Here is a 12,057-nt window from a genome sequence, read left to right as displayed (position 1 = left end):
GCTGATCAATTAGGGAACATTCTCTTAAAGTTGGGCAATGTGCTTCTCCTAGCCTACAGCACCTTCAGCCTCCTTGCTTGCCTCATCTACAGTGCCAGTGGGCTGTGCCTGTGTAGGGTAAGGCAGGGGCACCTCCCAACTATTGTACTGTACTGTATGTACAGTATGTTTGTAAACACACAGCATGTGCACACTACTACCCCCCCACACAGCGTAGTATTAAATTGTTTAAAATATATATAATGCCTTTTGTCTGGCAAAAAAAAAAATCCCTGGAACCTAACCCCCATTTACATTAATTCTTATGGGGAAATTGTATTCGCTTAACATCGTTTCACTTAAAGCCACATTTTTCAGGAACATAACTACAACCTTAAGTGAGGAGTTACTGTACTTAAGTATTTTTCACTTGGCTGAATCGTCAAAAGCCCTGTAGTGTACTGGTATATTGTACAAGAGTCTTTTATACCATATTATATCTTGAAGACTGAGTTTTACTGATTTATTTTTCTTTTAACATGTACAGTTAAATAAAATGTTCATTTTGCAACTTGTGAAAATATAAAAATAAACTATGTTCGAAATGAAAAGTATGTATAGTTCAAAAACAATATTCCACCATTCAAAATTATACCTCTAATAAAATGAGTAAAATAAAATAGAAAAATGAATTTCAAATATTACATTGTGTGCTAAGAATAGTAAAGTAACTAAGTACATTTTGTGCGCGCGCGCACACACACACACGGGCAGTTATTGAAAAGTTCTAGCTCTCCAAAACTATGGAGAAAATGGGGTGTCTAAATCCATTATAGTATCCCAGGAGTACTATTTAAATTATGTTAACAAGGATAGTCACTTACCTCAACAGAATAATGTGATAAAGCAACTGTTACCAACTGATTGCCAGGACAAAAGTCACAGTACTGGATTGTACTATGGTGACTTATAAGGACTTCTGCTATCAAGTCACTGGTTATAACATCAAGAAGCTGCAAACATATACAATTCTAATAAATATATTGTATTATCATGACTATTACTTAGCTGTTCAATAAAAACTATAAGATTTATATGTACTTTACTGCTGGCAAGTAATTAACTATGATCATTAGTAGTAGTTTAAAGCACTCAACAACATGTATTCACCAACTGGGAAGAATGTGGTTCCTTAAATTAACAGACCTACTCCTTTTTCAGAGACCTTATATCATCCAAATATTTAATTAAAGCATATTTAAATACACACTTTAATACAAAATAATTACTCCTGAAGGAAATAGGGACCAAAAAAAAAAAATTATGTGCACAATATTTTAAAATTCTGCAAATTGTATTTGTCAATAAATAAACGCGGAGGCTCCAGCATGGCAGTGAAGAGCACAGGCCACTGGCTGCACAGAGTGGGAGATCACCCTGAAGCCCCCCTCCATCCCCCAGGACACAGACTCGGTGAGGCTGCACTTGACCCTGACACAGCACAAGGGCCGGGCCTGCCCCAGAAACATCCCAGGGCCCTGCCTCTCTGTGCCAGGTGCAACAGGTGTGAGCAGGCAGGCTCAGCCCGGCAGGATCCAAGTATGGAAGGGCTTAGTGTGGGGGGATCCAGGTGTGGGGTGAGAGGGTTCTATGCAGGGCAGTCTAGGTGCAGGCAGCTCAGTGGGGGGAGATCTGGATGTATGGGCTCATTGGGGGGTTTCGGTGCAGGGGCAATCAATGGGACTCTGGGGGGGGGTCGTCAGCTGATGGTGGCTGGCACTCAGCGGGGAGGGGGGCATGGAAGGGTTTAGCAGGGTGGGGGTGTCCAGATGCTGGGAGATTGGGGCTTGGTAGGGTGGGTGTCTGGGTGCAGCTACTTTGGATTCAATGGGTCTGGGTGCGGAGGACTCATCAGGGTGGTATGGGTGCAGGGTGGGGCTCAGGAGGAGGTGTGTGGGGGGGATTAGGGAGATCTGGGTGCATAGGGGCTCCGGATGAAGGGGTAAGCCTCGGCGGGGTGGGGGTTCAGGTGTGGAGGCTCAGCAGTGGAGTCTAAGTATGGAGGCGGGGAGGTTGGGCAGACAGGGGAGCGGCAGACAGGGGAGCAACTCCCTGTACACTGATCCCTCCCCCCATGGCTGAGGAGCAATGGGGCAGGAAGTGAGGGGTGGAGGGGCAGCAAAGCTTCCTGCAGCCGAGGGAGGATTCTGGGGGTGGGTCTGCCCCAGTCCCAGCAGCTCCTTGCAGGGGAAGAGCAACTCCCATCCGCCTCCAGTTTTGTAGAGACTAGCAGCTGAGCCAGGTGCAGATTAGGAGCCACCAGCCAGGGCATCCCTAACCCCTGCAGTGGTTTACCTCTCCGCCGGCTGCCCACACTGCTGGGGACAGGCGCATGACCGCTCTTGGAGCTTCCCCATCAGAAAGTCATTTTTCTGCAGAGAAGCAAAAAAAACTGCGAAGGACATGAATTCTGCACATGTGCAGTTTCACAGAATTCCTCCAGGAGTATAGAGTATTAAAAATATATAGTATTTTTGACCTCAAAACATGCTACAATGGCTTTACAGTTACTCTTAGAACACTGTGTAAATGAATATTTTTCTTTTAAATATTTGTATGATGCAGCCAATTCTTAAAGTAAACAACTTTGCATTGGTACTAGCTCCATCAACTATAGTCAACATGCTGTAAAACTAACTTTTCCTCAGTCATTTCATTTTTTTCAAATCACCAATTATTATTAAATTAAATCTGGTAAGTAGTCCATTATATAATGTTTATTAAATAAAATTAAAGACATTTTTGAGTTGTACAACTAATCCTGAAAGTATCTTATTTCTGCATACCAGAACTCAAAGGCTGAATGCTTTATCAAAACTCTAATAAACAGAAGGCTAATCCTATGCCAATTTTTAATCCTGAGCTATTTTAATAACCCAATTGTAGGAGCCTGAAAAAAACTGAGTTTATAATACTAATTATCACATAATGGCAAAATTAGACTTTGAATCATCTCCTGACTCAATCCACAATGATTTGACATCTTGTCTAGCTTCCCTCAAATGCCTTTAAGCAGGCTACCATAATTTAGTAGTTCACAAACACAGTTATGCTTGTCCCTTCATGGAACACATTTACAATGTTACCCATGTGTCTCTATGCCCACTAGTCGCAGGGTGTCACACCTACGGCCTGCTGGCCACTTTCATCCATCTGTAACTCCCTCTGTGCACAAAGAGGACCTGGCCTGCTGATGCTCCTCCACAGATTATTCAAAGGGGCCATGAAGGAGGAGCAAGCTTGTGCAGGGTTACGGCTTTCCTCCTCCTGCTGTTGTCACCATGACTTTCAAACTAGTTTTACATCCAATTAGCTGCTTTGCTTCCCCTCCACTGCAGCTACCACAGAAGGCTCAAAAGGAGGGGCAGCTTTTCAAATGTCCAGGGAGGCTCCTGTAACTCAGGCCTCCAGGGCTCTCTAAAAACTATGCTGGTGTCTCTCCACAGGCCCCAGAGCTCAAATAGAAGATACTCATCCAGAAGTCCTGGATTCAGTCCCTACAAATGACCTAAGCAAGGATGTTGGCTATGGTGTCTGTAACCCTAGAACACAATCTGCTTCCAGAGCTAGAAAGAAAAATCAAGAACCCTGATGCCCAGCGCTCCTCTGTGTTGCACAAATATTATGTAACCCTCTGGCAGTGTGTTGCGCCCTCTTTGTGGGCTTGTCCACATATCAGCATGCTTTCTCTCTCACCAGTTATTCCTATGGCTAAAGTGGAAGAGGTCTCTGCAACGAATCTGAAAATTATGAGTTCAAACCCTGCTGATATCAGTGCGGGGTGGGTGTGTGTCTGTGTGTGTGTGTCTGTGTAAGTATGCAAGTTAGTATAAAGTCCCTGCAGTAATTGTTGGCATAATTTATATTGCAAAATATTGTATTTAAAAAGGAATTTGGATTCTGTGTTAGTATTTGTCTTAGTGCTGTAGTTTTAGTGTTGGTATTTTGATTAATGGAAGCTGTCCTTCTAAGACAGATGTTGATAAATTGGAGAGGGTTCATAGAAGAGTCACAAGAATGATTAAAGGATTAGAAAACATGCCTCACAGTGATTGAACTCTGAGTTTAACAAAGAGAAGGTTAAAGGGTGACTTGATTATAGTCTATAAGTATCTACATAGGGAACAAATATTTAAAATGGACTCTTTAATTTAGCAAGGAAAGATATAACATGATTCAATGGCTGGAAGCTGAAGCTAGACAAATTCTGACTAGAAATAAAGCATGCATTTTAAATAGTTATAGTAATTAACCATTGGAACAATTTACCAAGGGGCACAGTAGATTCGCATCACTGACCATTTTTAAATCAAGATTGAATATTTTTCTAAAATATATGTTCTGAGAAATATTTTGGAGAAGTTCTATGACCTGTAACAGAGTGTCCTGTGGCACCTTTAAGACTAACAGATGTATAGGAGCATAAGCTTTTGTGGGTGAACGCCCACTTCGTCGGATGCATCTAACGAAGTGGGCATTCACCCACGAAAGCTTATGCTCCTATACATCTGTTAGTCTTAAAGGTGCCACAGGACTCTCTGTTGCTTTTTACAGATCCAGACTAACATGGCTACCCCTCTGATCTATGACCATCACTTCTGAAAGGTTGCCGACCCCCGATCTAGTCTGACCTGAATAACTAGATCGGGGGTCAGACTAGATCGGGGGTCGGCAACCTTTCAGAAGTGATGTGCCGAGTCTTCATTTATTCACTCTAATTTAAGGTTTCGTGTGCCAGTAATACATTTGAATGTTTTTAGAAGGTCTCTTTCTATAAGTCTATAATATATAACTAAACTCTTGTTGTATGTAAAGTAAATAAGGTTTTTAAACTGTTTAAGCAGCTTCATTTAAAATTAAATTAAAATGCAGAGCCCACCGGACCGGTAGTCAGGATCCGGGCAGTGTGAATGTCACTGAAAATTGGCACGTGTGTCATAGGTTGCCTACCACTGGACTAAATAATCAAATGTTCCCTTCTGGCCTTGGAATTTGTAAGAACAGGATGTGGCAGACAGCATGTTTGACATGCAGTGCAATGCGTGCGAGATTTTGCCTGTTTCTTCAAAGAGGGGAGGACCCTGAATTTGTGAACTCCAGAAAGGATAGAATTTGATTTAATAACTATCTTTTCAGAAAGCAAGCCTTGTTCTCAAAGGCCTTAGGGCACTGCTAATGAGGTACAGCACTTTTCACTTTTAGATTACCAGTCTGAATCCTCCTCACCTCAGTAGGGATTAAAAATTGTTCCCATATAATGGAAGTTCAGTAGACCCTACATTAGATGAGTTTGCAAGTCCCAGTTCCAGCTCTACTGTCAAAATCACCACTATGTTCCGAGACTAGATTAAGATCTTCATAGTAGGGAATTCTCTTACCACGTGCCATGCATTGTACAGAGACAATGAGGGCTTGATCTTGGTTATGTCCTCACATGAGAACTCCTGCAGCAGGGGCCAAAACTGCCTTACTCACTACAAGTTTTTGAAAGTTGGCAATACTTTTTACACACACACTGGAGATGGGCAAGAGATCAAAAATCAGAAAGCAGACAAAAAACACATGGTTTAATTTTTTTAATTCACTATTTTGGATCGGGTCTGATTTTTTTAAACTTTTGAGGTTTGCAATACTGCACACTTTGCAGATACGGAACCGGATTTCTAGAGGTTCTGAGCACACGTTAACAGGAGCTGCAAATGCTCAGCACTTATGAAAACGTGGTTCAGAATCTTAAAGAACACAGCAACCTGCAGTCTAAACATATTATTCCACTTTTCTCAAATATTAGCGGAATACTGTTGGCCATATACTGCCATAGATTATATCTGAACAATACCAATGGCTTTAGTGAGGATTACTGTCCTAACCAAGAACACAATTTTCACCAAGCAGTTTTAACTTTCAGGTTAATTTATAAAGCTCCATACAATTTCTGAATAAGCTGTTTTATAAATTTGAAAAATCAGAAGTCAGAATTGCTTCCCCTCCCTAGTACACTATATTTCATTCCAAGTCTTCCAGCCATTAGGGTAGTTCTTACCACCAATCCTTAGAACAGCATTTCCCAAACTCTGTAAGTTGGCCCCTCCTTTAGGAAAATCCCTGAACTCTTGCTATATATTGCTATAAGGTATACAGATCTTAATTTATACTTCATCTGCACTGTCTGCTCCTAGCTAGTTTTTCAGACCCCACTTTGTTAAGTGCTACCTCAGAATATGAATAAGAAACTGGTCATAGCTCCTCATACCTCTCTACTCCCCACCATATATCAGAACTAGTGAATCTTGATCTCCAGGACAGTTGCACTGTAGGAACGAGCATAATTCAAACATTTTTTTCTCCTTATACTATAAAATGTTCCTGCTATCCTCCACTAACAATTTGTACCCAAAAAAACCCACACATATTTTGGCAACAAAGTATTTTTTTTTAATTTGACTAAGGTAAAACAAAACAGAACACAGGAAGAAATAAGAGTTTGAATATTATGAAGTACTTACTAAAAGCCGATTTTTGGCTGCCACCATTATTGTAGCACAATTTGCTGACCAGGAGCAACACTTCACTAACACTTCCACATCATCTTGGTGTTCATCTGCATTTCTGAAGAAGTCTTTTATATCAATAGTTTTCAGTTCATTTGCTGAACACACTTCCCAAAGCTTCAAAAACAAATATATTAAAATCAGGCTTAAAAATCAATTAGTGTAAATGACAGAAATTAGCATTAACTGATTACAATACTGATTTGGTTATTAAAAAGCACATACAATATTTTAAATTTAATTTTCAAGATCAACTGGAATGTTACTGTACATTCATGTATGCAAACAGGTCAGAGGGAAAAGAAGATAGCCCCTCTACACTATTGTGTTGAGATTGCACTTGAATGCATATTCAGTTCTGGGCATTTCTGTACCATAAAGGTGTTGTAAAATTGGGGGAAGTTCAGAAAAGAGCAACAAAATTATTGCAGGTCTGAAATGTTGACTTTTAAGGAAAGATTAAAAGATCTTATATGCCCTACCTCACCTGCCCTCCACCCCCAAAAAGAGACGGGGGAAACATAATGTAATACACTTTAATCTTTGTTGCTTATGAAATGCATTTAGTTATAGGTTATGTTTAGCTATTAAATACTAAAATTGCACAAAGCAGTTTTCCCTCAAAGTTATTATAAACATATTTCAGATAAAAACCTAACATTTCTGGGTTTAAAATGCAAGACTATTTTATAATCCCTTACAGAAAGAATGTTTTCTTTTATGGATTACATTTATTGTAGTTTTTCATGTGCACACGACAAAGTAAAAACAGCACAACATACTTTCCTGTAGGCATAATTTTAATATATATGTCATTATATACAAGACTATTTTGTATTAAATTAAAATGTTTTGAAGAAATTTCCAGTTTGGAAATTGAAAAACTTTGTACTGAACGTCTACATAAACATATTTTACACATTCCACGGGGACTTAGTTGCAATTTTTCCATCAAAACTTCCATATTCAAATATTACACTTACATATAAAATGTGCAAACAGATACACATTTTTCCTATCAATCTATTTTTTAAAACTATCTACACAATCCCTTCAGTGGGAAGCACTGAGGCCACAGTAAAACTACAGGCCAGCTACTACTGACTTTTTGAAACCAAGAAAATACAAATGCCTATGGTAACCCTCTACCTTATCCTAAAATTCTACCAACCAGATGTACTATCAAACTCCCTCCTTTACCAGACATTTGTCCAACTTTTGTCGAGATGCTCACTAGCAGAAACTATTAGTGAATGGTAGTTTAATAAACATCACAGCCAAACTTTGGGAGCAACTTTTTTCTTTTTTACAAAAATTATTTACCTAGATTTCCCTTTATGTCTAAATGAGAATATTTATCATCAACAATGAGCCCCAAAATAGAAATAAAGCACACACAATTCTAAACATAATTTAAGTAATAACATAACAGTAGTAAAAACAACAAGGAGTCCTTGTGACACCTTAGAGACTAACAAATGTATTTGGGCATAAGCTTTCATGGGCTGAAACCCACTTCATCAGATGCAGTGGAAAATACAGTAGCAGGTATATATATACAGTACATGAAAAGATGGGAGTTGCCTTACTAAGTGGGGGGGGGGGTCAGTGCTAATTAGACAATTCAATTACTAGTAGAATACCAAGGGAGGAAAAATCATTTTTATAGTGGTAATGAGGATGGCCCATTTCAAACAGTTGACAAGACGGTGTGAGTAACAGTAGGGGGAAATTAGTATGGGGAAATTAGTTTTTGAAATGGGACACCATCCAGTTTCTCATTGGAGTCTGCTTTTGACGTTTTTGCTGATACAGACTAACATGGCTAGCACTCTGAAACATAACAGTAGTAGTCACCCAAGTCCTGTGACGGAAGTGAGATTTTTATTTGCAAGAACTCAAATTAACTTTACCTGTAGAACAATAAACACAGATAATTCTCCACCTCAGAGTAGTTACAGTAACTCCTCACTTAACGTTGTTTCGTTGTTACATTGCTGCTCTATTAGGGAATAAGCTTCTTTAAAGTTGCACAGTGCTCCCTTCTAACATCCTTTGGCAGCTGCCTGCTGTGTCCACCGCTTGCAGGATTCTCTGGAAGAGCAGCCCCTCCTCATGGGGATTAGAACCAGGGGGTGCCGGGAGCCCCCCTCCCCAATCAGCTCTCCTAAGTTCCCCTGTAAGGTATGTGGCTTGGCAGCTGCCCAGCAGCAGTTCAGGTGTCCCGCTCCCCACTGCCATGCTGCTCCTGCCCTGCCCTCTGCCTTGGAGCTGCTCCTGGGAGCTTCCTGCTTGCTGGAAAAGGAGGCGAGCGAGAGTGCTATCAGGATGTCCCCCTGCTCCTGCCCCTCGCCCCCCCGCTCCACAAAGCGGAGGAGGGGGACAGGGCTCAGGGACAGAAAGGAGGGAGCTTGCTGGTAGCTGTTGCCTCCTGTCTGAACTGGCTGATCTGCTTAAAAGGGCAACATACTTGAAGTGAGGTCAGCGTACTTAAAGGGGCAATACACATCTCTCTCTTTCATTCATGCACACAACCCCTCCACTTTGGAAAGTCAGCACCTGTGCAGCCCTGCATGTGCTGTCAGGAGGAGGGAGTGGTGCACTCCAGCTGGATAGCGTGGGCTCATCATCATGTTCAGTTTTTGCAGGGAAGTATTTGCAGCTACTGCCCTGCATCTATTGTGTTTCCTCCCTCCTGCCTCAGTCCATGCTGCCTTGTAGAGTGTGAGGCTACATTAACAACAGAGTATTAACCCTTGAGGGCTCAGCCAAGTGCTAGTTCATTATTTAGCAGCAAGGCATTCCCTGGGAAATATTCCACCCTCTTACTTACCACCTCAACCATGCTTCACAATCATTCATTCCTGTGTACAATATTAAACTGTTTGTTTAAAATTGTTTAAAACTTATACTGTATATGTATATAAATGTCTTTTGTCTGGCAAAAAAAATTCCCTGGAACCTAACCCCCCCATTTACATTAATTCTTATGGGGAAATTGCATTTGCTTAACATCATTTCGCATAAAGTTGCATTTTTCAGGAACATAATTACAACGTTAAGTGAGGAGTTATTGTACACATATAGGTGACTTTGACCTTGATTATACTGAAGTAGAGCACTGGCAAAAAGGGATCCTCCACTTTTGAGCATACAATTCCACAAATAGCAGACAATGCTGCACAGTATAAACTAAAAGAAAGAGGCAGATTAGACTGATTTTTCTGATACAGTAAAAGATGTGGCTTTCACATCTTCTACTATGTGCTCTCACGAAGTGAAATCACAGGCTGAATATTCACAAGTTAAGATGTAGAATTTGAATTTCCCTGGCCAGAAAGATGAATGATAAATGAAGGTAAACAAATAGTTCTCCAGCACTGGAGTCTTAAAAGAAGAAAATATATTGAAACTAAAGTTTATGTCACAACATACCAAGTGCTTCATTGTAAATGCAAAAATTCAAAAATACAGACTGAAATTTCTTAGTATGAATATTTGTCCATGTCAAAAAAATACATACTGGATATAAATGGAGTCCTAGTAAACTAAGCACATTTTTCAAGGGTAGTTTATTGTACTGAAATTATTATTCTGAAGTGTGACCATGATTAAACTGCTCTCAAGATGGACTATATGACACCCAAATTAGATCTGTCTGTAGCAGGCAAGTTTAACTTTACGTTGTGTAAGAAGCTCAGCACAAGGGGGACTGGTATACAGAAATCAGATACTAAAAAGAATTATGTATGTAAACTTGCACTGAATGAGTTGATGTTGGAATAGTTTGCTGGCACTCATTCTTTGTGAGTACTTTGCTTTTAAATGTCCTGCTTCTCTGAAGCATGCTACAGAATTAACAATGCCCACCTGGCTGGCTTCTTTGTATATTTTCTCTGAGCAGCTATCCAAAGTGATTGTTCTTTGTTCCCACAGAAGCATACAAGTAGCACAGAAGCATCAAGGGATCCTGCCCCAATCACAGCAGCAAGGGTTGGAGACAAGAGAAAAGCTAAGTCTCCTCTCAGCTGGCACAGTGGTGGAACAGAAAAAGGAAAGATGTGGGAGAAAGACAAGAAACAGCAACAATTTTTCCCTAACAGCTGGGAGAAAAGGGCAAGAAGTAAGCAAGCGACAAAGCTTTCACTTCTTCCCAGCTGCCTAGGTTTGGGAAGAGCACCAAATAACCACAAGCCAAAGCAGACATGAAAGATGGGGACTGTTTTATGGTGGGACTACTTCCAATCAGGGAGAATTCTGGGTTTCTGGCCAGGATATTGTACCTGGACCCAGCTAAGGAGGATACAGACAAGCAGTCTCTAGACAATATTTAAACCCACCAGCTAAAAAGGATTCTGGTAAATTTTTCAAGCTCTGTCCCCAGATCTCATTGATCCATTCACCAAAAACAAACTAAACCACTTTTAACTTTCAGTTTTTAACAGCAGCATTAGCAGCTCTTTAACATTCCTGATTTAGCTTCTCTTATGGCAAGACAAAAGCTTCTTTGAACAGTGATTCTAAAAAGGTACAAGCTTTAGGTTGTAATTAGCAACTATACCTCCTTTTTTAAAAGAAGAAAACATTACAGTATTGGGAAAAGAGCTATCCTAACCAAAAAACCCCCCCAAACTTCTGCTTGAGCTCATTTGTGTAAAATTACATTAAATTCAAGAATACAGTGAATGTTAGTCATTCCTATCATATTGAAGATATATTTTTATGTCAGATCTCTTTCCTAATCAATCTAAATTTTCTATTATACACATAGGATTTAAAAATGTATCCCAAAAATTATTCTCTCAATTAAAAAAGTTACATGACAGGAAGGATGGTGAAGATAAAGGACTAAAAATGAGACACCCTGGGTTCTATTTCCATCTATGACACAGAATTATTCATTTAATGAGTCATTTAACTTCTGAGCCTTGGTTTCTCATCTTTAAAATAGGAATGCCACTCAGCTACCTCACAGTGAAAATACTAGGCTTAATTCATTACCATTTGTAAAAGGCTTTAAGGTTCTTGAATATAAGGCAGTATTAAAATGCAAAGTATGTTATAAGCCAATAATATAAATTTCCATTAAAAAAACAGACTGGTTATTTACAAAGCATACCTTTAATGTTCCATCTGCTGAGCAACTAGCCACATATTTGTCATCTGGTGAAAATCTGCAGTGGCTGACAGAATTTAAGTGACCAAACATTGTATTTCGACAATGCTTTTTGTTCAAATCCCAAAGCTGCATAAAAGGTAAACACAACAGAACTGCTGTTTAACCAAAAAATGATCTAAAGCTAAGAACATCAAAAACTTTCCTACCAAAACCAGGAATCCACGTTCAAAAACCGAAGAAAAGCTTTAATTCAGATTTTTCTTCATATTCACAACAACACAGGGAAGCCAGTGGCAATACTCATTTATTAAGTTACCTGAACTTTTAGGCTGAGATTTTCAAATTTCT

General features: G+C 39.8%; 1 protein-coding gene across 2 annotated transcripts in view; it reads right to left on the bottom strand.

Moving 5' to 3' along the window:
• APAF1 (apoptotic peptidase activating factor 1) overlaps positions 1-12,057 on the bottom strand; it is a 79,431-nt gene that overhangs the window by 27,194 nt on the left and 40,180 nt on the right. For both annotated transcript variants that reach the window (XM_054028718.1, XM_054028711.1), the window contains exons 17-19: positions 11,710-11,835; positions 6,546-6,707; positions 864-992 (exon numbers count right to left, since the gene is read on the bottom strand). In XM_054028718.1, the coding sequence (XP_053884693.1) occupies positions 864-992; positions 6,546-6,707; positions 11,710-11,835 (417 nt within the window). The remainder of the gene's footprint in view (positions 1-863; positions 993-6,545; positions 6,708-11,709; positions 11,836-12,057) is intronic.

The sequence above is a fragment of the Malaclemys terrapin genome, chromosome 1 (genome assembly GCF_027887155.1).
Source record: "Malaclemys terrapin pileata isolate rMalTer1 chromosome 1, rMalTer1.hap1, whole genome shotgun sequence".
NCBI classification, from domain to species: domain Eukaryota; kingdom Metazoa; phylum Chordata; order Testudines; family Emydidae; genus Malaclemys; species Malaclemys terrapin.
Note: the sequence above shows the minus strand (reverse complement) of the source record. Positions and strands in the feature narration are given on the sequence as shown.